This window comes from Siniperca chuatsi, linkage group LG12, assembly GCF_020085105.1.
Source record: "Siniperca chuatsi isolate FFG_IHB_CAS linkage group LG12, ASM2008510v1, whole genome shotgun sequence".
Classification (NCBI taxonomy): domain Eukaryota; kingdom Metazoa; phylum Chordata; class Actinopteri; order Centrarchiformes; family Sinipercidae; genus Siniperca; species Siniperca chuatsi.
Window position 1 is genome coordinate 28,992,901 of NC_058053.1, and position 26,048 is coordinate 29,018,948.

At 46.5% G+C, this 26,048-nt stretch overlaps 2 protein-coding genes across 16 annotated transcripts in view; both read right to left on the reverse strand.

Moving 5' to 3' along the window:
* Positions 1–2,878: 2,878 nt before the first annotated feature.
* Positions 2,879–14,939, reverse strand: ube2g2 (ubiquitin-conjugating enzyme E2G 2 (UBC7 homolog, yeast)). Of its 13 annotated transcripts, none has more exons than XM_044216203.1 (10): positions 14,450–14,477; positions 13,855–13,890; positions 12,759–12,804; positions 9,341–9,459; positions 6,552–6,692; positions 4,274–5,022; positions 4,182–4,236; positions 3,781–3,858; positions 3,691–3,725; positions 2,879–3,523 (listed from the first exon to the last, which is right to left on the reverse strand). In XM_044216203.1, the coding sequence occupies exons 1-6, from the start codon at positions 14,460–14,462 to the stop codon at positions 4,910–4,912; spliced, it is 468 nt and encodes a 155-aa protein (XP_044072138.1). In that variant the 5' UTR covers positions 14,463–14,477; the 3' UTR covers positions 2,879–3,523; positions 3,691–3,725; positions 3,781–3,858; positions 4,182–4,236; positions 4,274–4,909. The 13 variants fall into 13 exon arrangements, with proteins under 13 accessions (XP_044072138.1, XP_044072137.1, XP_044072131.1 ...); XM_044216202.1 differs by having other exon boundaries at positions 3,691–3,741; XM_044216196.1 differs by lacking the exon at positions 3,691–3,725 and having other exon boundaries at positions 2,879–3,651.
* Positions 14,940–17,891: 2,952 nt separating this feature from the next.
* Positions 17,892–26,048, reverse strand: part of mylka (myosin, light chain kinase a) — an 81,740-nt gene continuing 73,583 nt past the window's right edge. For all 3 annotated transcript variants that reach the window (XM_044216173.1, XM_044216170.1, XM_044216172.1), the window contains exons 35-36: positions 25,304–25,416; positions 17,892–22,697 (exon numbers count right to left, since the gene is read on the reverse strand). In XM_044216173.1, the coding sequence (XP_044072108.1) occupies positions 22,563–22,697; positions 25,304–25,416 (248 nt within the window). In that variant the 3' untranslated portion in view covers positions 17,892–22,562. The remainder of the gene's footprint in view (positions 22,698–25,303; positions 25,417–26,048) is intronic.

A 26,048-nucleotide genomic window follows, 5' to 3' on the forward strand; every position in this document is an offset into this window, starting at 1 on the left:
AAATTTAGGCAGGAAAAAAAAAAACTGCGGCTGGTGATGTCTCATTATGTCCAATAAACTCTGCTAACTCTTGAGCTAATGTGCTTCAGCTACTGTTGCAGGAGTTTACACAGATCAGATTATTAGATTTAAATAGTTTTGTACAGCTAGAATACAATTTGACATATGTGGCTGCAAAATGAGTTAGCTTGCTAGCTAACGTTAGCATAACTTGGCCCCATCGTTGCAGATAACATGACTATCATACCTGGCAGTCCCACCGGGTTCTCAGTGGGTTGTTGTGAATATTACGGCTGAAAAAAGACTTCAGGTTTTTACTTTGTTAACTTTTGAAGCAGTTAGCAGTTTCCCTCTGCTTCCAGTCTTTGTGCTAAGCTAAGCTAACATGTCCTGTACCTTTCTCTGTACATTGGAAAAGGAAGCGCAGGGATTGGATTAAGTGCAGCGGACCCCGGGGCGATCACTGCCCACGGCATCTTGTTTATTTTGTTTATTTATTAGACTAAAAAAAGCGTTTGTGTAACGTAGCGAACTCGCCGCTCGCACACATCTCCCAGCTGGAACTACTTTCACATTATCGCCTCTCGAAGCACAAGTGGTATTACAACACGGGACGGGCCGGGGCTAGCAGCTTAGCATGCTAATTTCAGTTTATATCTCTGCAACACAATACACAGACGTCTTTGACGCAACATCGTAACTGTTAATTCTTCTATTGATCAGGTTAGTTCATCTTTTAAGTGTTTGAAACTAAAATTCTGGCCAAATCTTACGTATTGCCCCTTTAAATATCTGTGTATATGTTCTGTGTGTGTAGCATGAAGGGGCTACAACTTGCATTCATTGTGCAGCTCTGTGTTGTAAGATGACACATTAATGATTCCTTAATATCCATCTGAAACATCGGAACGAGAGGATTTACCTTGGTTGCTTGTTAGCTAGTAAGCTAATGTTTCAAATAGATTTTGTTAGCGCTTTAGCTTGCAGAATTTAGCTCGTTAGCAACTCAATTTGTATTTGGGAATTAATGAAAATAGTCAGAATACAATTTGATATAACGGGGGCTCCAAAGTTAGTTAGCTTGCTAGCTAACGTTAGCATAACATTATAATAAGACTATTAAACTCTTACGAGTAGCCCGACCAGAACCTCACGCCGTTTTATTTCGATCCTTTATACTTTTAAAAACCACCTTTTTATCCGGAGTTCAAACTGTTGTCTGGATGAGAAACTTTTTATCTTTGAGGAATCTTTATTTACAAAACGTACACAAGGCGAACAGCGAGTCCACGCCTTGTACTTTACTACAGCGGCTAATGTCTCGTAACCACACACACGGGTAATAACAGCACTAATGGCCTGTCTGTGCTCTCTGACAGTAATGGTGGTGTTTCTTTGATGGTGTGTGCTGTTGTCAGAGGCAGGTCCAGACAGGAAGCTGCTGTAATCACACGTCACCTGACTCAGGTGCTCCTCTCATCTCTGCTGTCACTCCCCTCCTCCTCTTTTTCCCACATTTCTACAAACTTCAGAGTGAACGCTTTCCCTCCGCTGTAAACTGCCATATGAGTTCAATATGATGGACGTCTCTAAATACTACAATACCCATGAGGCTCAGCTGCTGTTGCTACGGAGAAGAAGCCAGTCAGACTGTTACTGCGGAAACACTTTCGATGTTCACGTTAGATCCTGTAACACTGCTGACGGTTCAGGTCGTTTGCTGCTCGATTGTTTTACAGGCTGTAAAAAAGATCAATAATTAATATTCAGCGACTTCCTGCTGTGCTTTAGAGCCGCTGCTCTAACAGACGCTGACCACATGGCGAGCAGCCGGACGCTGACCACATGGCGAGCAGCCGGGCGCTGACCACATGGCGAGCAGCCGGGCGCTGACCACATGGCGAGCAGCCGGGCGCTGACCACATGGCGAGCAGCCGGGCGCTGACCTCAGGGCGAGCAGCCGGGCGCTGACCTCAGGGCGAGCAGCCGGGCGCTGACCACATGGCGAGCAGCCGGGCGCTGACCACATGGCGAGCAGCCGGGCGCTGACCACAGGGCGAGCAGCCGGACGCTGACCACAGGGCGAGCAGCCGGGACGCTGACCTCAGGGCGAGCAGCCAGGCGCTGACCTCAGGGCGAGCAGCCGGGCGCTGACCACAGGGCGAGCAGCCGGGCGCTGACCTCAGGGCGAGCAGCCGGGCGCTGACCACAGGGCGAGCAGCCGGACGCTGACCTCAGGGCGAGCAGCAGCCGGGCGCTGACCACAGGGCGAGCAGCCGGACGCTGACCTCAGGGCGAGCAGCCGGACGCTGACCACATGGCGAGCAGCCGGACGCTGACCTCAGGGCGAGCAGCCGGGCGCTGACCACAGGGCGAGCAGCCGGACGCTGACCTCAGGCGAGCAGCCGGCGCTGACCTCAGGCGAGCAGCCGGGCGCTGGCCACATGGCGAGCAGCCGGGCGCTGACCACATGGCGAGCAGCCGGACGCTGACCACATGGCGAGCAGCCGGGCGCTGACCACAGGGCGAGCAGCCGGACGCTGACCACAGGGCGAGCAGCCGGACGCTGACCACATGGCGAGCAGCCGGACGCTGACCTCAGGGCGAGCAGCCGGGCGCTGACCACATGGCGAGCAGCCGGACGCTGACCTCAGGGCGAGCAGCCGGGCGCTGACCACAGGGCGAGCAGCCGGACGCTGACCTCAGGGCGAGCAGCCGGGCGCTGACCTCAGGGCGAGCAGCCGGACGCTGACCACAGGGCGAGCAGCCGGGCGCTGACCACATGGCGAGCAGCCGGACGCTGACCACAGGACGAGCAGCCGGGCGCTGACCCAGCGGCCTCCGATCAGTCAGAGCGGATGAACCACACGCACGCCACTTCTTCTTCCCTCAGTTTATTTTAATGAAGTACTTTTCAAATGATCAGACAAATAAAAGAAACTCGTCCCGTCAAACAAAAACCAGACGAAGAACATCCAGCGTCATTTTTAAAACCAAACAAACGTAAAAGCAGCCGGAGCGAGCGCCGCCTCGGGGGCGAGCGAGCGAGCGCCGCCTCGGGGCGCCGCCAGCTCCTGACGCAGACGATGAGAGCGATCCTTTGGGAAGAGATAAAGTGCATCGAGTCCAACAGAGAAGCTGCGGTTCCACCTGCAGACGGCTTCAGACCGACAGCAGCTTGTTTTTTCCTCCCGAGAGCCGAAATACGTTTTTACCTGGTTTTTATGTTTTTGGGGAAAAAAAAGTCGTCAAATATTTTTCATCCTGGTTTCGTTGTAAATAATAAAAAATCAGCGCTGATTGAGTCGACGCTGCTGAGATCCAACGTCAGCTGAAACACGCCGACGGCGTTCTGCTGACGCGGCACGATGTTCGCGTAGAGCAGAAGAAGAACTGGATCTCAGATGGTCGCTGTGTGTTTATTCCATCTGCTCTGTGGTTCGTTCCCTCAGTCAAATACACCTGTCACACCTGACTGATGTCACACCTGACTGATGTCACACCTGACTGATGTCACACCTGACTGATGTCACACCTGACTGTCACCTGATGTCACACCTGTCACCTGATGTCACACCTGTCACCTGATGTCACACCTGACTGATGTCACACCTGACTGTCACCTGATGTCACACCTGACTGATGTCACACCTGACTGATGTCACACCTGACTGTCACCTGATGTCACACCTGTCACCTGATGTCACACCTGACTGATGTCACACCTGACTGATGTCACACCTGACTGATGTCACACCTGACTGTCACCTGATGTCACACCTGACTGTCACCTGATGTCACACCTGACTGATGTCACACCTGACTGTCACCTGATGTCACACCTGACTGATGTCACACCTGTCACCTGATGTCACACCTGACTGTCACCTGATGTCACACCTGACTGATGTCACACCTGTCACTGATGTCACACCTGACTGATGTCACACCTGTCACACCTGATGTCACACCTGACTGATGTCACACCTGACTGATGTCACACCTGACTGATGTCACACCTGACTGATGTCACACCTGACTGTCACCTGATGTCACACCTGACTGATGTCACACCTGACTGTCACCTGATGTCACACCTGACTGATGTCACACCTGACCTGATGTCACACCTGACTGATGTCACACCTGTCACCTGATGTCACACCTGACTGATGTCACACCTGACTGTCACCTGATGTCACACCTGACTGATGTCACACCTGACTGATGTCACACCTGACTGTCCTGATGTCACACCTGACTGATGTCACACCTGACCTGATTCTGTTTCTGATTTGATCTGCTTCTGTTTCTATTTTTTAATGTTTTTATTGGTTATTTTTATATTCCGTATATTTCATATTGATTTTATGTCGTTGACTATTGATTGTTGGTCATCAGTGTTTAACTGTGAGCTGTGTTTCAACTCAATGTCCTTTAGGATAATAACACTATTAATAATAATAATCAATAATAATAATAATAATAATGCTGCTGTCGGTGTGAAACGGTCCATACAGGTGATGATGATGATGATGATGATGATGTCATTGTGAGAATGATCACATGACACTTGTCAACGAATCAAAGGCCAGTTTTCTTCTGTCGACTTTTAGTCAATTTGAATTTACGAAACATTTGGATTGTGTATTGATCCAACCCTCCGATTGGCCTCCAGTCGTCCATCCGTCAGTTTATTGATCTGTCCGTCTCTGCAGCACTCTGTGTGTGTGTTTTATTGGTTTCCACGGTGACGGCGAAGATGCTCAGATCTTCATTCAGTCTTCAGACGTTCATCGACGCTGAGAATCTGTTCTCTGGGTGGGAAGGAAGCGGAGGAGGAAAGAGGAGTGTTTCTGAAACAAACAAACAGAGTGCTGGGCGCCGTCGCAGGGTGATGACATCATCTCTAAAGGCCCAGCGACTTGCGCACGATCTTCTGGGCGAGTTTGTAGAACTCCTCTCTGTCCTCCCGCCACATTTTAGAGGCGTCGACGTTCGCGCCGCTTTCGTCGTTCGGCTCTGAGAGGAAACGAGGAAACAAAGAAACACATTAGAAAGACGACCAACAAGTTTTTATTGATGAAGCAGCATCACTGAATCCTTTTAGTATTTCACACACACACACACACACACACACACACACACTAATTTGAGGCTGAGTTAGCGGTTAGCTACTTTAGCAACAGTAAAGGAAACTCTGTAAATCACAGAGAGTTGAAGCTGAACAGCCGGAGGACGTCAGAGGGAAACACTTTAGTTTCAACCAAACCAGTGAATAAAGTTATAAAGCTGTGTTTTCGTACAGTCACCAGTGATGGCCGGCCCAGAAACACTTCGCTCCGCCGGCGTCAAAGGAAAGGAAGCGTCAACATCGATTTTGACTTCATGGGAACGTTAAGAGTAATGAAGCGTGTGTGAAGTGTGACGAAGCGTGTATGAAGTGTAACAACACGTGCATGAAGTGTAACGAAGAGTGTACTAAGTGTTACAAAGAGTGTACGAAGTGTTACGATGCGTGTACGAAGTGTCACGAAGTGTGTACGAAGTGTCACGAAGCGTGTACGAAGTGTAACTTAGAGAGTACGAAGTGTAACTTAGAGAGTACGAAGTGTTACGAAGTGTAACGAAGCGTGTATGAAGGGTTAAGCGTGTATGAAGGGTTAAGCGTGTACGAAGTGTAACGAAGCGTGTACGAAGTGTTACGAAGAGTTTACGAAGTGTTACGAAGAGTTTACGAAGTGTTACGAAGAGTGTACGAAGTGTAACGAAGTGTTACGAAGCATGTACAAAGTGTTACGAAGAGTGTACAAAGTGTAACGAAGCGTGTAGGAAGTGTAACGCAGTGTGTACGAAGTGTAACGAAGCGTGTACGAAGTGTAACGAAGCGTGTACGAAGTCTTACGAAGCGTGTAGGAAGTGTAACGAAGCGTGTACGAAGTGTCACGAAGCGTGTACGAAGTGTCACGACACGTGTACGAAGTGTCACGACACGTGTACGAAGTGTCACGAAGCGTGTACGAAGTGTCACGAAGCGTGTACGAAGTGTTACGAAGCGTGTACGAAGTGTCACGACACGTGTACGAAGTGTCACGACACGTGTACGAAGTGTCACGAAGCGTGTACGAAGTGTCACGAAGCGTGTACGAAGTGTAACGAAGCGTGTATGAAGTGTTACGAAGCGTGTAGGAAGTGTAACACAGTGTGTATGAAGTGTAACGAAGCGTGTATGAAGTGTAACGAAGCGTGTATGAAGTGTAACGAAGCGTGTATGAAGTGTAACAACACGTGCATGAAGTGTAACGAAGCGTGTACGAAGTGTAACGAAGCGTGTACGAAGTGTTACGAAGCGTGTATGAAGTGTAACGAAGCGTGTATGAAGTGTAACGAAGCGTGTATGAAGTGTAACAACACGTGCATGAAGTGTAACGAAGCGTGTACGAAGTGTAACGAAGCGTGTACGAAGTGTTACGAAGCGTGTATGAAGTGTTACGAAGCGTGTATGAAGTGTAACGAAGCGTGTATGAAGTGTAACGAAGCGTGTATCGTACCTGCTAACATGCTGACTACAGACAGCAGGATCTTCTCCACACTCTGGACTGGACTCCACCTCTCTGCACTGCTCTCATATCCCATCGGATCATCACCTGGAGCGTGGAGGATGGAGATGCACACCCGACCGTCCGGATAGACTACAGGAGGGGGAGGAAGAGGAGGAGGGGGAGGAGGAGGGGGAGGAAGAGGAGGACTCGTTAGTACCAGAGCCTGAGGTCAGTAAAATCGGACTTGAACCAGTTTGTTTAGTTCAACATGAGGAGATTTTAAAAACTTTCTTAATTCAAGACACTTTTTGACAGTGTAGTTTTTCTGGAAGGCGGAGGCACGCTGGTGCGTGTCCTCACATTTACACAACAACACACGTGTGCGTGCAATCAGAGATTATCAGTGAATCTGGTTCAACCTGCCGTCAAACATCTGACGCCGTTATCAGCGTGCGCTCAGTGCTTCCTGCTGGCTTCCTGCCACGGAGGCGCTTCATGCTCGCTGACAGCAGTCGGAGATGGACGGATGTGTCTCTGCAAATAAAGAAACGCTGAAACGCCTTCAGCCTGCACCTGAGCGGCTGAAGTCACACCTGAGAGAGGAGAAGCTAACACAGCTCCAGAGACCAGTCACCTCTTCTTAGCTGCAAACACGTCGAATACGAGAGAGCCGACAGCCGAGCTGACGTCAGCATCCCTCACTTATATTATCGATTAGTTTAAAGCCTCCTTCCTATAACGTTCAGGTTGTGGAGACTCACCTGGCGAGTCGTACAGAGCGGCGGACAGAATAACAGAGTCTCTACAACACAAACTGAACATTATATATTCATATCGTGAAGGAGGATCTGCTGCAGGACTGTTCATTACACTGTCTCCATGGTGACATTTTCAGCCACATGCATGTGATGTCACCACATGCATGTGATGTCACCACATGCATGTGATGTCACTGAAGTCCACTTCAGTTTGAAACACACAAACTGTTACTTTATAAAAAAATATGAAAGTTATTATAATCCACGTCTTGCCTCAGTGAAGTGAAACCTGTAGTAACCGTGATGATGATGATGGTGGTGGTGATGATGAGGGTTTTCTTCTTCATGTGTTTCATCTTTATCTGCTGCTGTTTGTTGATGGAGGATCAGACGATACAGTTACAGCAGGAAGTTCAGCTCAGGGCCATGTGTGTGTGTGTGTGTGTGTGTGTGTGTGTGTGTGTGTGTGTGTGTGTGATGATGATGGGTCAGCAGCCTCTAATCAGTACGGAGCGTGCTCAGACCGTCTCCCTGCTGTGACATCATCGCTCAGGCTGCAGTCCACTAATCACAGCGCTAATGACAGCACGCTAACGACATGCTAACAGCACGCTAACAGCAGGTTCTGACACGTCAAGCGTTTGAAGTCGAACGCAGAGCGTCACCTGACTCTGGTTTACACGGTCACATGACTGGTTCTGGTTGTTTTTGCTCCCACCAGGCAGCGAGACGCCTGTCTGCCTGTCTGTCTCTCTGTCTGTCTGACTGTCTGTCTCTCTGCCTGTCTGACTGTCTGTCTCTCTCTGTCTGTCTGTCTGTCTGTCTCTCTGCCTGCCTGTCTCTCTGCCTGCCTGTCTCTCTGTCTGTCTGCCTGCCTGTCTCTCTGCCTGCCTGCCTGTCTGTCTGTCTGCCTGCCTGTCTGTCTGTCTCTCTGTCTGTCTGCCTGCCTGTCTCTCTGCCTGCCTGCCTGTCTGTCTGTCTGCCTGCCTGTCTGTCTGTCTCTCTGCCTGCCTGTCTCTCTGCCTGCCTGCCTGTCTGTCTGTCTGCCTGCCTGTCTGTCTGTCTCTCTGTCTGACTGTCTGTCTGCCTGTCTCTCTGCCTGCCTGCCTGTCTGTCTGTCTGTCTGTCTGTCTGTCTGTCTCTCTGTCTGACTGTCTGTCTGCCTGTCTCTCTGCCTGCCTCTCTGCCTGCCTGCCTGTCTGTCTGTCTGCCTGCCTGTCTGTCTGTCTCTCTGTCTGCCTGTCTCTCTGCCTGCCTGTCTCTCTGCCTGCCTGTCTCTCTGCCTGTCTCTCTGTCTGCCTGTCTCTCTGTCTGTCTCTCTGCCTGTCTCTCTCTCTGTCTGTCTCTCTGCCTGTCTGCCTGCCTGTCTGTCTCTCTGCCTGTCTGACTGTCTGTCTCTCTCTGTCTGTCTGTCTGTCTGTCTCTCTGCCTGCCTGTCTCTCTGCCTGCCTGCCTCTCTGTCTGTCTGCCTGCCTGTCTGTCTGTCTGCCTGCCTGTCTGTCTGTCTCTCTGTCTGTCTGCCTGCCTGTCTCTCTGCCTGCCTGCCTGTCTGTCTGTCTGCCTGCCTGTCTGTCTGCCTGCCTGTCTGTCTGTCTGTCTCTCTGTCTGACTGTCTGTCTGCCTGTCTCTCTGCCTGTCTCTCTGCCTGCCTGTCTGTCTGCCTGTCTGTCTCTCTGCCTGTCTCTCTGTCTGCCTGTCTCTCTGTCTGTCTCTCTCTCTGTCTGTCTCTCTGCCTGTCTGCCTGCCTGCCTGTCTGTCTGTCTGCCTGCCTGTCTGTCTGTCTCTCTGCCTGCCTGTCTCTCTGCCTGCCTGCCTGTCTGTCTGTCTGCCTGCCTGTCTGTCTGTCTCTCTGTCTGACTGTCTGTCTGCCTGTCTCTCTGCCTGTCTCTCTGCCTGCCTGTCTCTCTGCCTGTCTCTCTGTCTGCCTGTCTCTCTGTCTGTCTCTCTGCCTGTCTCTCTCTCTGTCTGTCTCTCTGCCTGTCTGCCTGCCTGTCTGTCTCTCTGCCGGCCTGAAAATGAAACACAGGTGTTTGGACTTACTGTTGGGGTGAAACATGTCGCAGGTGAACCTCATCTTCGGAGGACTGAGCGGATAGTCGGAGGGGAAGCTGAGGACGGCTGGAAACACTCCACCTTCAAAACACGTATCCTGAGGCCCCCTGAAACACAGACAGCAGCGTCAGCGACTTCCTGACCTGGCTGCGATAAACGCCTCCATCAGGTCACGGAGGAAGTTCATAATGCGACTCGCAAATGAACGTCGCTCCTCCACACGACGGCGCGAGAGCCTGGACGGCGCGAGCTGCGCGGGAGCTGCTCATGGAAGAGATCGCCGGAGTTCGACGGAGAAATCGATCCACGAGCGTCGGACGCGCGGCGTTCGCCCCCAAATCAACCCGATGCCTTGTTCACTCGGAGGAGACGGCGTTCATTATAATTTCACAGCGCAGTTTAGCCAATTTTCATATTCTTTATTAACTGTTTTGGCCATTTCGGGTTCGGCCTATGTTTTTACTATAAATTCATATTGATGTTTTATTAGTTATTATATCCCAAGTTTTGTTTATTTTACAAAGAAAGTAACAGAATTCTATGTAGGCCCATCTGCTCCATTTAATCCATATTATTCAGTTTTATTAAAACTGAGGATTTAAATTTTTCTTTAGGGTGACGACATCATAAAAAATGACGACAAACATTCGAAGCTTCGTTCTAAAACCTCAACAGAAGCGTCGGTACAGTCCAGTATGAACGGCTATCAGTAGCGTGAAGGAGATTTTAGGCGTTACGGGAGAGAGGTGACGATGGAACCACGGCATGTTGGGTTCTAGTGGTTATTTAGGAGGTTCTTGGTGTCCTTTAGGAGGACCTGGGGTTCCTGGCGGAGGTTCCAACAGTCCATCTCGCAGCAGTTGGTGGTCAGTGTGCTGGTTTTATACTGGGCTCAGACTACAGGAGTTTTAAAATCTGTGAAATCGGGCCGCATCGCACACGAGGAGAAACTTCAGATGTTCTTCTCTCTAATCTCAAACCTGCTCACACACTGCAGGATGTTATTGAGATTATGGAGCCAGAGGGAGCGACGCGCCCCCCTCGCGTGATCTCACGGGGACGCAGACGTGAACAAAATGGCCGCAGTGAGAAAAAACAGAAGAAGAAGGCGTCGGAGTCTGGGTGAGGTAATGAGACGCAGTCGACACAGAGAACTGAACATCTGTCAACAGTACTATGCTAGCTAACGTTAGCCTCAAGGGCTACAATGTTTTCCGTTGCTTGGCAACAGCGTCAGCTTGTATCGCCTCCGTCTCTCTCGTTGGCTGTTGTGGTCCCGCTCGGAAAGCGCTGACGTAACCATCCAGATTTCAAATCCTAAATATCAAACATGTCTGATAGTATCGGGGCGAACCGGTGAGTCTGCGAGCAGCTCCGGAGGTTTAAAACCGGATCTGTAAACCCCTCGCCATACCAGATCATCTGGGCCGAACATCAGTACCGACCGCGGTCCCAGACCAGACTTCTCCTCCGATTGTTGGGACAATCGGCCCAAAACTCCTGTAGTGTGAGCCCGGCTTTAGTGGTCCAGGAAGAGGTTCTAGCGATCCTTTAGGAGGATCTTGTGGTCACAGGCGAGGGTCTACCGGGCGTTTAAAATATCTTTTAGGTGGTCGAAGACAAACTTCTTCTTCCTCTTCTACTTTCATTCATCGCTCATCTGCGTGTCATCAAGGTGAACAAGCAGCTGCATCGTCAGAGTCCAGATGGACGTTTGAATATCTGAACACATCCGTTATCTGCACGCACGCCTTCCCTGATCTGATCATCTCTCCGCTTCACCTCCTCCACCATCAGTTCAACGGACGCCTGACCACAAGAACAGCCACACTCTCATTGGCTATCTGCACTGCCAATCAGCGGCGCGTCCTCGCACATCAGAGGCGGCTGCGTCATCAGCCCGTCCGGGAAGCAAGCCTCGGATATGAAACCAGAACAGTGCGTCTGTGACGTCTGATTGGCTCGAAGCAGTTAGTGAAGCGGATCTGGACTTACGGGCACGTTTTACTTCGGAGCAACGTTCGGTCGGATGAACGGGCCTCGCACCCGGCCGCACGCCGGCCGTGTTTCACGCTGTTGGTCGGACAAAACAACACGTCACTTTGGACTCGGAGAAACCGGGACGGACAATTCCCCCACATTTTACTGACTAAGCGATCAATCGATAAGTCAACTCATTAACTGACTGAACTCGTTAGATGACTTCATGAAAAGACAGGAAACAGATATTTAGGTTTTATTTTATTTCCTGTCTCCAGTCGGAAACGATCGATCGTCAACACAGTTGCCGATATGCTGTTATTGATTTCTAAACGTCAGCAGTTAGATAGTTTGATAAAACTTTATTGATGCCGTCAGACAGGACTGAGCAGATAAAAGAGGAATAAATCATCACAACAACAAGCGGACGCTGCTCGCTGCTCGCTGCCATTTTGTCCAGGTCTCGATCTGAAGCCACTTCCTGTTTACTCCAAGTCCAGATCAAATTAAATCCCTTTGGACACTTTGTGTTATTTCTGGTTTTTAGAAGCTAAATAATTCATCAAACACAGATTACTCAATAAACGGAGACGAACACTCGGGTTCTTAAACCCTCGGCGTTGTCTGCAGGCTTCTGCACAGAGGACCAACGCCTGTGAAGCTCAACAAGCTGTGAATAACGATCTCACATTCAACCTGCTGGATCTTCATTTCGACCTCGAGCTCTCCGTGTGTCCCAGTCGGGCCCGTTAGTGCGGCGGCAGTGACACCTGCTGGTCACCTCCAACATCACACCTGCAGGACTCAGCTGCAGCTCGGTGCATTTAGGCATGTCGCCGTGGTGAAGGCGATCCGCCGAAGGTCAAAGCGAGCGTCAGAGCGGGGAAGAACGGGGATTTCACTGCAGACCTCCAGGGTTTCCAGAGGGAGGAACGCAGACTGCTGCCCCCGCGACCCGGCCCCGGATAAGCGGAAGAAGATGGATGGATGGAACGCAGAAACAGGTCTCGGGGCGAAGCCGCCTTGTTGACGGCAGAGGAGAGCGGCAACAGCAACTCCAACACCCGGCGTGACACCGAGCTCCGGTCCGCAGGTCTCACCTGCAGCGGCCGACTGCACGGCAGAATCCGTGCAGCCAGAACGAAGGGGGTCCGGCCCGGGACCGGCAAGGCGTACCTAATGACGCGGCCGGTGTCACGTGATCACACAGCAGGATAAACAACCTGCAACAGGCTCAAACTGATCTCCAGTCAGTTTCTGCGGAGGCAGCCGTGACGTCGGGATAAGCTCGCTCTCACGCCGGGTCGCGTTTACATTCAGGACCACTTACAGTGAAGAAACCGGATCTCTCGTGTCTCTGGTCTGTTACGGAGCCAGCCAGCGAGTCCGATCACAGTAAACTGCACTAACTCGTTTGTGTACTCACATGATGAGAGCCTCCCACTCAAAGAAGTTCTCCTCATTGGCTGGACCTGCACAAAACAAACACACCTGTTTACTGGATTCAGTCCCCCCCCCGCCCCCCGCTCCTCTGATTGGCCTGTTTCTTCAGGACCTGCTGTACGTTTGCGGTCTCTTCCCTGTCTTTGTCTGACTCCCTGACTGTCCTTCAGTCAGCTGTCAGGTGCTGCAGGACCAGGTGAGACTGGTTCACAGGCTCCGCCTTTTCCTTCTGCGTGTGTTTTTATATCGCACTAACTGTAAATGCACTCCGAGCCAGCAGAAGTCAGAAGGTCGAGCCACCGTTTCCCCGTTAAAAGGGCTTTTTGGGGAGTTTGTCCTCATTTGAATCGAGGGTCTGAGGCTCCGACGAGTCCTCCGGCAACTAAAAATCATCCAATCAAACGAATCATCGAAGGTTTGTTTATACACATTACTCTATACGGCGCTGCGTTTCAGCCGGACGGTTATTACTGTCGCACAGCGCGCTGCCGGCGTGTGATCAGAGGCGTTTACACGGAGGACGTCAGGAACAGCTGTGACGCCTCTGAGTTATGATGATGTCACAGCCGGTTTCTGCCTCCCACAGAAGCCACGAAGAAGAAGAAGACGACGACGGCGGCGGCGAAGGCTCACGTTACGGAGCTGCCGTCCGGCTGAAACTCGCACGTCTCTAACTTTTCAAAGCAGAAGCTGTTTGTTTCTTTAAAACCCAGAGTGTGACGCTGAAACTGAGCGGTTCAGCTCTGACGGATAAAACAGTTGTCTGCAATTCAAAAACACAAATGTAGATTTGTTTTAGTTAGTTTAATTTAAAGAGCCCAGTCTGATTTACTGTCGCTCTTTAATAAAGCTAAAGTATTTATCTGATCGATTAATAGGTAGAGTAATCGATAGCCCCCCCCCAGCACAAACAATTAGTGGATTCATCAATGAATCGATCCACACGACATAATCAGAAGCTATTCAGATAATCAATGAAGTCATTTTTCACTAAAATGCTCCAGATTCCAGAAGAGCTCGCTGAGCTTCAGGAAAATAAAATATTAAGGATCGATTCTGGATCGATGAGTCAGTCTCACCTGCAACAATCCCCTCAGGCGGGTTCAGGGTCAGCTCTGAAACACAAACACAGGTAAGTCAGGCTGCGACCTCTGACCTTTCAGTCAGAGGAGAGAAGGAAACCGGAAACATATTGACATCAGAGCTAATATGCTAACAATACAAACTACAGGTGGGCGCAACAGCTGCTAGCAGGGAGCTCGCATGCTAACACTGACAGCTAACAGCTAACAACAAACTTCAGCACATTTTCGGTAAACAGACACGTATCGCCATAACCCCGGCCAAACTAAGCTCACATTAACACTAATCTGTGCCAGCAGGACTACATATGGATCCAAAACCAAGGCTAATCTCCCAATCATCCGAGCTAACCTAGGCTAGCCCCGGTATGCTCCAGGTGCACCAAACTCTATTTAAAAATAAATAAAATTATGATTATCAGAGCCTTACAAATAATTAACAGCGTCGCTGCGTAGCACTAAGGTTTCCTCGCGCGTTTATGACACTAATCTTTATTTCGGTATACAGAAAATAGCTTCACTGTACACAGTTTATGGTAAAATCATCTTTGTTTCGGAAAGAGATCGCATATTTTCAAAGTTGCATCATTACCGTCTACGAACATTCTGGAGAACTCTGACGAACTACACAGACAGACTATAATGTGTTGTTTCACCGCGGTCAACGCTACTGGGTGAATCAAAATGATGCCGAATTCAAGTAACATTTGAGCCTTTTATCATACTTTTCGATCTATGTTGCAATACACGAGCGACACTGCCGAGGACTAAAGAAAACACTAAACCAGCAGATTCTTTAATGGAATTTGGTGCAGGAGGATTACAGGCTATCACGGGACTGTTAGCTTAGCCTGCTTGCTAACGTTACAAGTTCTCCCATTGGCTGAAGGCGGCGTTACGACGCGGCTGGTTTCGCTCACTCACGTTTATACTCCGCCATGAGTCTCTTGAGCGCGGTGCCGGCCATCGCGGTGTAACGAGACGAAGCACGAGACGAAGATCAGCTCCGAGTTTCAGTCTTTTACTCCGCAACAAAACTGTGCCCACAGCTGATCCAGCGCGCATGCTCACATCGGGATTTCCTGTCGTTTCCGTGTGAGTGTCAGCTGACAGCGCCCCCTGCTGGCAAACTGCAACAGCAGCTGAACAGTTTCTCTTCCGCGTGGCAAACGTCCCAAAATACAGTTAGATTGTGTTTAAACCTGCGTGACATTCACGGATTCATTTATTTCATTTTAGTGTCATAATATCAAACATTTTGCACATTTAATGACTCAGAAAAGAAGTAAAAAGAAACTTTATAATGTGATTATTTCTCAAACACAATTCAGTAATACTGATATTTATTCGAAAGGAAATTCTGTTCTGATTGTTTGAATGTTTTCACATGAAATCAGCTGCTCGTCGGACTCTCTGTTACCCGACACTTTTATCACTTCTGTTATGTTGTTATTTTATTATTGAATTATAAAAACTCAAAATGGACCCAATAACATGAAATCCTTAAATTTATACAATAATTCACACGTTCATCTGAAATACAGTGAACTCTTGCATTTACTGCGTTCTGATCGTCCCTATAATCGACGAATACACTCAGATCACTGTTTTTATTTTAAAATCCTAAATATGAGTTGGCCCTTGTTCTGTGGGAGAAAGATTCGCTCACACTCGTCCTGCGCTTTCAGAGGACGGCAGGCGTGTGAGACGGCGGCGTCTCAGCGTCAGACAAAGATGGAGGACAGCACGGCTCGCCCCTCCAACGACACGATGACTTCGTACATCTGAAACCGTGAAGCGCTTCGTTCGGAGTAATGAAGCAAACGTCTTCCTGCCAGCGAAGCCTGCAGTCGGGTCTGTCGCGCTGCCTGAACAACCTACGAGGATAGACGGTGTCGTCCCTCATTCGTCCAGCAGCGCTCCATCGTAGAAAAGGTTTCAGTCGTGGTCGTCTGGACGCTGTTTTCAGAATCAAGACGTTTCGGCTCCCATCCGGAAGTCATTCTCAATTGTGAAAATGGTCTGAGAACTCAGAAATTTAAGCTACTCTGTGTTGCTTAAGCCCCGCCCTCAGGGAGGAGTCTACCTGAGTATCTGTTAATTTTTTCACAAAAATGGCTTCTTTGACTCCTCTCAAGAAGAGTTGGTTTGAAAGACGAGTCAAAGAAGCCATTTTTGTGAAAAAAGAAAACCCCTCTTTGACCAGAAATGGTGGTCTGAGATTCAATCTGCCAACGATCTATCACAGTGTATTAACACCGTGGTCAAGCCAATCACATGCTAATCAGGTACTTAACAGTGATGAGGGAGGTGCAGCCAGAAAACAATAGGCCTGATTACTGATTACTGGGCCATCATGGAAACTATTAGGTCAGTTTCAGGTGAAACTAGCTATTAACAGATACTCAGGTAGACTCCTCCCTGAGGGCGGGGCTTATGTAACTCAGAGTAGCTTAAATTTCTGAGTTCCCGTCCCATTTTTTCACAATTGAGAATGACTTCCGGATGGGAGCCGAAACGTCTTGATTCTGAAAACAGCGTCCAGACGACTACGACTGAAACCTTTTCTACGAAACCTACGAGGCTCTTTGACTGTGTGTTGACTGCGGCGCCCCCTGTGGACAGAGACGGTAGTGTTTCCGCCTCGGGTCGTGCACATCCTGAGCCGGTTAGCGCCTGCTTTTGTTTTTAATACTATTTTTACTTTTTTGACAGCTGTCTGCAGGATGCACAGCGATGAATGCGTCTGTTTGTGGTTTAATGACTAATATGACGTGAAACAGTGAACTTAGCACACTCGGGTTACATGTCAGCCTACAAATAACAGATTCCGTTGTTTTGTTGAGAACGTTATCGTAACGTTATATTATAATAACAGCAGGATACGGCAAGGCCAAATGTCCCGTTATAAGCCAGCTGTATCACGGTGATGCCCAGCGTGACGATCGCTCCGTGGACTGTACAGCCAGGTAAAACACACACATATTACACACCTGGCGAGGAGGAAGAGGGCCACGAATGACCGCCCACGGTGGACTCGTGTCTCTTTGCTGGTCCTGAATCAGCCAGAACCACAAAGTATTCTCTAAAGAAAACTCTGCTTCCTGTTAACGGGCGAGCCTACGACTCACTGTGAACAGGCTCCTCCACTCTGCGTCCGACGTGGCGGGGAGTCGGCCGGCGGCCGGCGGTAAGTCTGCTCATCCAGACGCATCAGCGTTACAGCGACGCTTCCCAGGAGCGAGAGAACGAGACATAAGAAAAGTAAAGTTTCGGGTTCTGTGACGCGAAGAGAAGACGTTGCGTGGAGACGCGATCAACACGGGCAGGAAGTCGAACCAGTTTCTTTTCAGTAAACACACCAGAACACGCCGCCGCTTTTACGTTACTCTGAACCCTTTAAACGCCGGTTTTCATGTTGCTGAGACTCTGTGCCGCTCTGGAGTATTAAACACCTGAACACTACAGAAGAAGAACTTACTGTTTACTGCTGGAGCTCATTTTGAACTGTTTTGTATCGACTGCAGCTAATGATCATTTTCTCCATTAATCGATTGATTGTTTGTAAAAACCTGAATGTGTAAAGTAACTAAAGCTGTCAGAGAAACTACAATATTTCCTCGGAGACGTCCGAGTTCCTCAAAACCACTTGAGTAGTTTGAGTAAAAGTAGTCGTGTTTCACAGTGTGAATAAAATTGAGTTTAGAGGTTTTTTTATAATCCCACAGGATTATTCAGCCTGTTAATTCTGCGTGGCCCCTCAGGTGTGGCCCCTCAGGTGTGGCCCCCTCAGGTGTGGCCCCTCAGGTGTGGCCCCCTCAGGTGACCTCGTTAACTCACCCGATCCACCGAGCAGCACTCTGCCGCTGAACTGATGCTGAACGGCACACCTGGAGGTTTACACACACATATATATATATATATATAAATACATCAGTGAGTCCGATCCGTCAAAGGGCGACCTGGAGACAACAGGTGTGTTGCACTTTCCCTCGCAGGTGTTTGTCTCGGTACATCACACGCCACAGCAGCTCTTTGGTTTTGTGATAAATTTATTTGGTATCTGTGAGTAACTACAGTCGTAGTGTTCTCATACATGTCATCTGCAGTTCATCAAACTGATATATATTTATAAAAATTAGAGAAATATAATCTACATACATCTAATACAAAACAAATCAGTCTAGGAGTGAGTCCACTGCTTGGTTTAGTACTGGGGGGTAATAACTGTGACAAATTAAGTGCTGACGAGAAGATCTCCAAGAAGACGGATGCTCAAATGATAATATTATAATTATGAATCTGTGCATTAAATAAGTCTAAAAATAAAACATTCTTAAAATCAAACAACCACCAAACACACAAACAGGCCCAGGTGACGTAATGCAGGTCACACACAAACACACCTGTGAACTTTTAAAGACGTTTCTTTGGTTCTTGGTTGAAAACTGAATCAGCCCTTAAAGCCTTTAAATAAATGTTTCAAAGCACAAACAAACAGCTGGAATGTGGCAAAAAAAAAATACGACTTCGACATCAGCGTGAACGCCCGGGTTTCAGCCCCACGCCGACTCACCTGGGACCAGACGCACTGAGCGAGCAGGTCTGCCTGAGAGGGCTCACCTTCAGACACGTACGCTGTTTTCACAGAACGACGAGAGAAAAGTAGAACAATATAATAAATTGCAATTACTTTAGATTTTATTTGTCAAACACGATGTTCTTGTGACTCATAATCAGAAATAAAAAAGGGACATGTTAGGAAGGTTTTCCTTCTTCATGGGACATTTCGTGATATTTATTATTACAGAACAACAAACTTGAAAGGATTTGTAATATTTGCAGAAATCGTTTCATTTGCACTGACTTGTGCACGGCATTCACCAAAGAAGAAATATCGGAAATGTTGTCTCATAATTACGAGATCCCTATCTTGTAATTGAAAAATGAGGAAATACGTATGAAAACCAAATAATTACAATTGTACCACAAAATTACAAAATCCATATCTTATTTACGAGATACAGATTTCTTAATTTTGAGGTAAAATTTAGTAAAAATAAGGTCTTTTCTTGAAATTACAAGAAACGTATCTCGTAGTTACGAGATAAAGAGATAAGATCTGTAGTGTCTCATAATTACTGTATGAGATCCGAGAAATAGAGATCTGTATCTCGCAAGTTCGTAATTTTTAGATATCTTCATCTCATATTTGCAAGATACAAATCTTGTAATTTTGAAAAAAGATCTCGTAATTACAAGATTTGTATCTCGTAACTGTGAGATAAGATCTCGGAATTATGACTTAGCATCTCGAAATTACAGAATCTTATGTCATAGTTGCGAGATACAATATAATTATGAGATAAACATCTCGTAATTACGAAATACGTAGGAGATAAGATATTGTAATTATGGGATTTTTATCTTGTAACTATGAGACGCTAAGTCATATTTACAAGATACAGAGAAAATGTCGAACAATGTGAATACAGTGCGCTTCTGTACAAATGACTGACAATCATAAACTGCAATTTTGCCTCCATACAGACTTTAAGAGACAATCTGATCTAATTTTCGTAAATTCTCAAAAAGTCCTCCCAGGTCACTATTGATGTTTCAAAGCTGTGGACTGTGTTGACGTTCAAAGCACATTCTGGGAATTTTAGGGGCATTTCATCATGGAGAACATCTTTTGCTAACACTGCTAACAAACGTCTTTTTAAGGCAGCCAAAAGGAAAAAAAAACAACCTATTTAGTTCCACAACGTGACAAATGTCTGGTAGAAAAATTATAAATCGCCCAGACTGTCATGAAAAGTGTCACGGAGTTGCTTTAAGGCTAACAACGTAAGGCAGAGGTGATGTTACCTGTTTGGGGGTAAAACTGCTGTCGAAGTCAAAACTCAAACAAGACAGAAAGAAAAGTGCTCAAACAGAAGAGAAGAACCAAACTGACCATTTCTCAGCTGAACATATCAGATGCAAACATACACTAAAAATGGGTTATCGTTATAATTTATCACCATCACTGCCATCGTTCTGGGTCTCACCCTGAGCCTTATATTGACACAGTTGGGTCGCATTGGCATTAAGGCGCTTGGTGGCACGTGTTGAAGATTTTTGCTGCTTTTTCGCGGCTCAAAGTGGCAACGACACAAAACTGTTTGAATTAGGGTGACTTCATTACCCAGAAACCCGGTGTGGTGAAGTAAACTTTGTCACCACACGGTGACTATGGCACATTACTCCAACTGCGCTCTGCTTCACACTCGTAGAAAAATAAAAAAACTTGGAGAACGCTAAAATGAAAATACTTCTAATAAATAAAATTCAATAATTTCAGGGAGAATTAAAAGGAAAACATGCCTGACAGCTGCGCTAATATCACTGAGTGGGGTTGATTATGCCAACATTGGCTACCAAGCTAACTATTTTAATTGTATTAATTGTATTTTGACGGTTCAAAACTGTTTTAATTCACTCCTAATATTAGCTAATGTTTGTTATGGTGACATTAGCTGGTAAATGTAAGCTATTGTCACTCTAGGAGTGTTTTAATTCACTCCTCACATCCCAAATCTCTGCTGCTAATTAGCTAATGTTGGTTAGCTGGTGAACTAACATTAGTCGGAGTGACGTTAGCTAAAAATATTAATTCTCATTAGTTCTATGTTAGCTTTACAGCTGCACCCAATCTAATACCTTCATTTCTGATTCATCCATTGATTATTTTTGTAACTAATTTGAGTTATTTATTCAATACAAACTGTGTTCAGATGGTTCAAAGCGGTTTTAAATCACTCCTTGCCGCCCTGACCTCTGCTAATGTAAGCTAACGTGTATTAGCTAGAAAGCTAACCTTAGTCAGACTGACATTAGCTAACAAATGTTAATAAGCTCTATCTAAAGTTAGCTTTACTGCTGCAGCTAATGATTAATTTATCCATTTATTAGTCAACTAATTTAAACTATATATTCTGTATAAAATGTATTTAGATGGTCAAAGCTGTTTGAATTCACTCCTCAGACCTCTGCTGCTAATGTTTATGAGCTTGTGAGCTAACATTTGTCAGGGTGACGCTGGCTAACGAACATTAGTTAGGTCTCTATCTGAAGTTAGTTCTAGATCAGAAGTTAGCTTTAGGGTTGCATCCAATGATTATTTTCATTCATGATTAATCCATTTATTAATTTTTATTTTTGAACAAGTGATTTGATTTAAATTATTTATTCTGATGGTTCAAAATAGTTTTAATTCAGTCCTCACAGCCCTGGCCTCTGCTGCTAATTAGCTAACATTTATTAGCTATTGAGCTAACATTAGTAAAGGTGACATTAGCTAACAAACGTTAGTTAGCTGTCTATATGAAAAGGGTTCTACTGAGGGTTAATACCCAACCTGATCAGTTTATCAGCAAAATCTCCATCATCTTTAGGTGATAAATGTAATTTTCATTCCTTTTGTCTTTACCACACCGTTAGCTGCAGCGCTAACACAATAAACCACTTCCTGATGTCTTTTACGTTGTTGCCTGGAGCCGTTAGCTACCTGGAGCTTTTTAACTCTTCTCACAGTGAGCCACTTCGTTAGGTGACCCAACTCTGTGAATATAAAGCCCTATAATGCCTTCATCATTCTTCCTCTTCACTGCTTCCATCACACCATCTTCTTCCTCACCTGGACTCTCACAGGGAGCAGGTCTGGTTCACATACGTTACATATTTCATGGTTTAGTCATACAGAGAGCTGAAGTCCCACGCCCGCAACAACTACAGCTCCCATGAGTCTCTGGTTGAGGGGCCCTGGGAGCTGGAGCTGAATGTTATTTGTTATACGTTTGATGAAAAAACATTTTCTTATATTAATTAGCATTAGATTGTACTTCAGGACTCTTCATCAATGTGTTTCCTCGTAAGGTTTTTTGTCAAGGTCTTTGTGTAGAGCTGAAATATGATGCTGGGATGTTTTTATCCATGTTCTCAGATAAAAGTTTACCACCTCATAATTTTAATAACAATGGTTATTTTGTTAGCATTTAATAACTACAGCTCTTTGCCGCTGCACTGCTGTCTAAACATCATGTAGGTGTTAATGGTAAAGCTCCCTGTGGAGATTTCTTTGTAAACAAACGTTCACGTTTAGTGTTTCTCACCAAAACTCGCGTATCTAACGAACACGTTGAATGTAGTTTTTCCTCATAAAACATTTGTAAAGCAGATTTTAAAAAATATTTTGGATCAGTGTTTGCTAGCTAGCAGTCTTCTTCTTCGTCACCAAGTTTATCGACACGTTAGCTCCAAACTCAAGTATCCTGTTTCAATTCTACATCTTTGAGAAAGAGCAATGAAATAAACTCTAAGAGGAAACGCACTAATGAACAAATGCTAACCTGCGAGGGGCGGGGCTTCAGTTATCCAGAGGTGTCAGGTGGGCGGGTCTTAGCACACAGCATAGAGCAGGTAAGTCAATTTACAGGAAGTATAATTGCAGTTATGAATAAAGAAAATGGGGTCGGACGGGGGAATTTAGAGACAATGTTTTTTAAAATCGTGGCAGATGCTGATTACAAACCCGCTCCACCTGCTCCTCCAATAACAACAACACAATCTGTTATTTGTGGGTAAGTTTGTCCTGCTCAGGTCTGACAGGCTGAAGAGGAGCACCACCTCCTCTTCCTGTGGGAGTCCAGACCAACACTGCTTTATTCCTCCTCCTCCTCCTCCTCCTCCTCTTCCTCTCCGGCCATCACCTCTACCAGCAGCTCGGCGGTGCAGGTCGCCTCCCCCAGACTGTTGACCGCCTTCACTGTGTACTTCGCATCGTCGTCACCCGACACCTGCAGGTATCAAGACATTGTTGATCTCATTAGTAACACCTGTGTCGTGCTGCTGTGTCCTGCTAGGAGAGGACAAAATGGCCGACATTAAAAACTCCACAGGCCTTTCTCAAGTAAGTTCAGACTCGTGTGCTTGGGAGTTCAAACTTTGCAAGTTGAACCCCGGCAGACAGGCGGACGCTGAACGACCAGTTTGAGGTTGAGACTGCAGAGTTCTTGCTGACGTCAGCAGCTCAACTTCAACACACCTGTACCTGACTGAACTGTGACATCATCATCTCAACTCAAAGGTCCACCAAGACACTGTTTCTGAGATGCAGTCAAAAGATACACCTGTTACCTGATCTGTAATGTATATGAAAAACGAATCTAAATTTAATAGACCGCTCTGCCTCTTCGTTTCTTTACACCTTTGACAGTTTTATGGTATTACTGTCGATGTGTATATATAATGGCAGGATTGTAGCCTACATCATTGTATGTATTAGAGTTAATGAAGACATATAGTAGCAAGGTTGTTATTATTAAGGGAAAACAAAATCCAAACCTACATGGCCCTGTGTGAAAAAGTGATTGCCCCCTAAACCTAATAACTGGTTGCTCCACCCTTAGCAGCAACAACTGCAATCAAGCGTTTGCGATAACTTGCCATGAGTCCTGACCTGAATCCTACTGAGATGCTGTGGCATGACCTTAAAAAGGCAGTTCATGCTCGAAAACCCTCCAATGTGGCTGAATTACAACAATTCTGCAAAGATGAGTGGGCCAAAACTCCTCCACAGCGCTGTAAAAGACAAACTGCAAGTTATCGCAAACGCTTGATTGCAGTTGTTGCTGCTAAGGGTGGAGCAACCAGTTATTAGGTTTAGGGGGCAATCACTTTTTCACACAGGGCCATGTAGGTTTGGATTTTGTTTTCCCTTAATAATAACAACCTTCATTTAAAAACTGCATTTCGTGTTTGCTTGTGTTATCGTTGACTAATATTTAAATTTGTTTGATGATCTGAAACATTTTAGTGACAAACATGCAAAAAAATAAGAAATCAGGAAGGGGGCAAACACTTTTGCACACCACTGTATGTATATTTATATCTCACCTTAATAAACAAAGGAAACAATGTCCATACGTGTATGTATTATATCTTGTTTTATTATTAAATATTGGACATAAAACATTAAACATCTCAACTCTCATGAGCATTGCCTGTCAATATTAACATCTTCACCTCATTCTTTCATTGTCATGTTCCTTCCTAAGTTTTCCAGTTGCAGAAGGAGCATGGCTGCATCATCTCCACCATCTGCTGCTGCCACTCTTCTGCCTCCTCGCTTGCTCCTCCATCTCCAGCTTTTTTAACTCCAACTCTCTCAGCTCCTCCTTCGCTTGTAGCTGTACTCCTCTCCACCCTCTCCACGCCGCCCTCCCCCTCGCCTCCTCTGCTTTCCCTCGGTTGTCATTACATCCATTTCTTCGGCTCTCTGTTGTTTCCTCAGTTAGCTGTTACTTCCATGGACGTCCCACTACGCCTCTCATCTTTACTAATTTTCTTCTTATATTTCTGCTGGATCAGTGCAAACCTCGCCCCCACAGACCTTTGAGACACTTTAAACTGAAGGTCCAGGGAACTTCCCCTGGTCCTGCTCCGACTTTAGGATTTCTCTAGCGCGAATAACATCGTGCCTCTCTGTCCACTCCATAGATACATACGGGCAACTAGTTAGTCAAGCTTCAACATATGGGGGGGCTGCAGGTACAGGTGCATCCCCCCTCAAATCGCCTACTGGAACGTAAGCCTGGCTATACTTACTGTGGTCGCCTGCATCATCTTAGCGGACATCTTTAACAAATATACTCACAATCCATAAAATTACTTACGGTAGAATCAAATATAAATGAGATGACAGTGTCAAATACGTATAACTACCTGCTAACACCTTGACGTATTGCTGGGTACGGCAAACCGTAGCAGACAGTTGGGCTGCAACGGCAGGAAGTGTAGAGATAGAATCGGAAATGTGCAAAATGGAACGTTTCTTTTCTCGAACGCCGTAGCTGTCCCTTAAACCGTCCCTGCTTAAAGACCATAATGTCTAGATAGAACGTGTAGCTCGTTGTAACGGCTACATCAGCCGGTAACGGCTCGGGTTTCACTCGCGTGACCTGAAACGTCTGTTTCACCGGCCATCATTGAAAACAGTGACAGTGACTTTAGTCCCCCTCCCCACGATCAACACTGCGAACTACCAACTTACAAGTAGCTGAGCTAGTATTTCTACTAAATACTGTCCACACTGCTGACTGCTGTATCTAGATGTGAGAAACAGGAAATCTCACCGTCGCTTCTTCTTTTTGTTTTTAGGCCGAACACAAGACACACACCGCTGCGGATGCCATGTTTGTTTACATTCTTGTTCCAGGAAGTCGGTCCCAAGCACCTCCTTCCCAATGACATCACGCAGGTCGTGAAAGACGGCGAGCTGCGATTGGTCGGGGACCAACGTGTAGTCTGTTACGTCTCTTGGCCGAGTCACGGCAAGAATGAATGACTTTATAATGGTCTAATCTGACACAGAATAATAAGTGAGTAACAGTTGACCTCTGACCTCTGAAATGACCAGACTGCAGTTTCCGTCTTCGTCGTAGTCGATCTGGAAGTGTCGGGTCTCTTTGATGGGCTGGTCGTCTTTGTACCACACCACCTCGGGGTCAGGGTAACCTGGAGACACACAGGTCGTTCATCTACATTATTCATCTTTAATCTGAACATCCGTCTTATTTCCCAGAGTTCAAAGTGAATCTTCAGACTCAGGCAGGAAAGTTCATTCTTGTCTTTAGAAAGTGACGTTTGACAGAAGAACGTCTCAGTTTAGGGTCCATTAAATAGCTTTTTCCAGAGCTTTCAACTACATCACCATGTGGAATTAAAACAACTGGAATTATTTAGTGAAAATATACAACCACCTGTTATCATGTGACTCACAATCCAAACGTAGACAATGTGATATCAGCTAAACCATCTCCATGACAACTGAGCAACTCCACCTACTGAAGAAGGCCAGGAGATGTGGTTGAAAGCTCCGGAAGTGGTCTTTGTGTTGATATTTTTTTTGTCAAAATGTTTTTTTCTTAACAAATACTGAAAGAAACATTTTGAGAACATTTCTTTGCTTGTAATTTGCGACACTTGTAACTAGAGCTGAAACAATTAGCTGATTAATCGATCGACTGAAAATCAATCAGCAATTATTTTTATAATTGATTAATCATTTAAGTAATTTTTCAAGCACAAGTGCCACAATAAGCCAGTTTCAGCTTATCAAATGTGAAGATTTGCTGCTTTTCTTTGTT

What these genes read in the sequence shown, in the direction of transcription:
- ube2g2 (XM_044216204.1), bottom strand. Translation starts at nt 14,824, where the DNA reads ATGGCCGGCACCGCGCTCAAGAGACTCATGGCGGAGTATAAAC. An exon ending in ACTCATGGCGGAGTATAAAC is followed by an intron (nt 13,891 to 14,781) that starts GTGAGTGAGCGA and finishes TTTGTGTTTCAG; the next exon opens with AGCTGACCCTGAACCCGCCT. An exon ending in GCCTGAGGGGATTGTTGCAG is followed by an intron (nt 12,805 to 13,854) that starts GTGAGACTGACT and finishes TGTTTTGTGCAG; the next exon opens with GTCCAGCCAATGAGGAGAAC.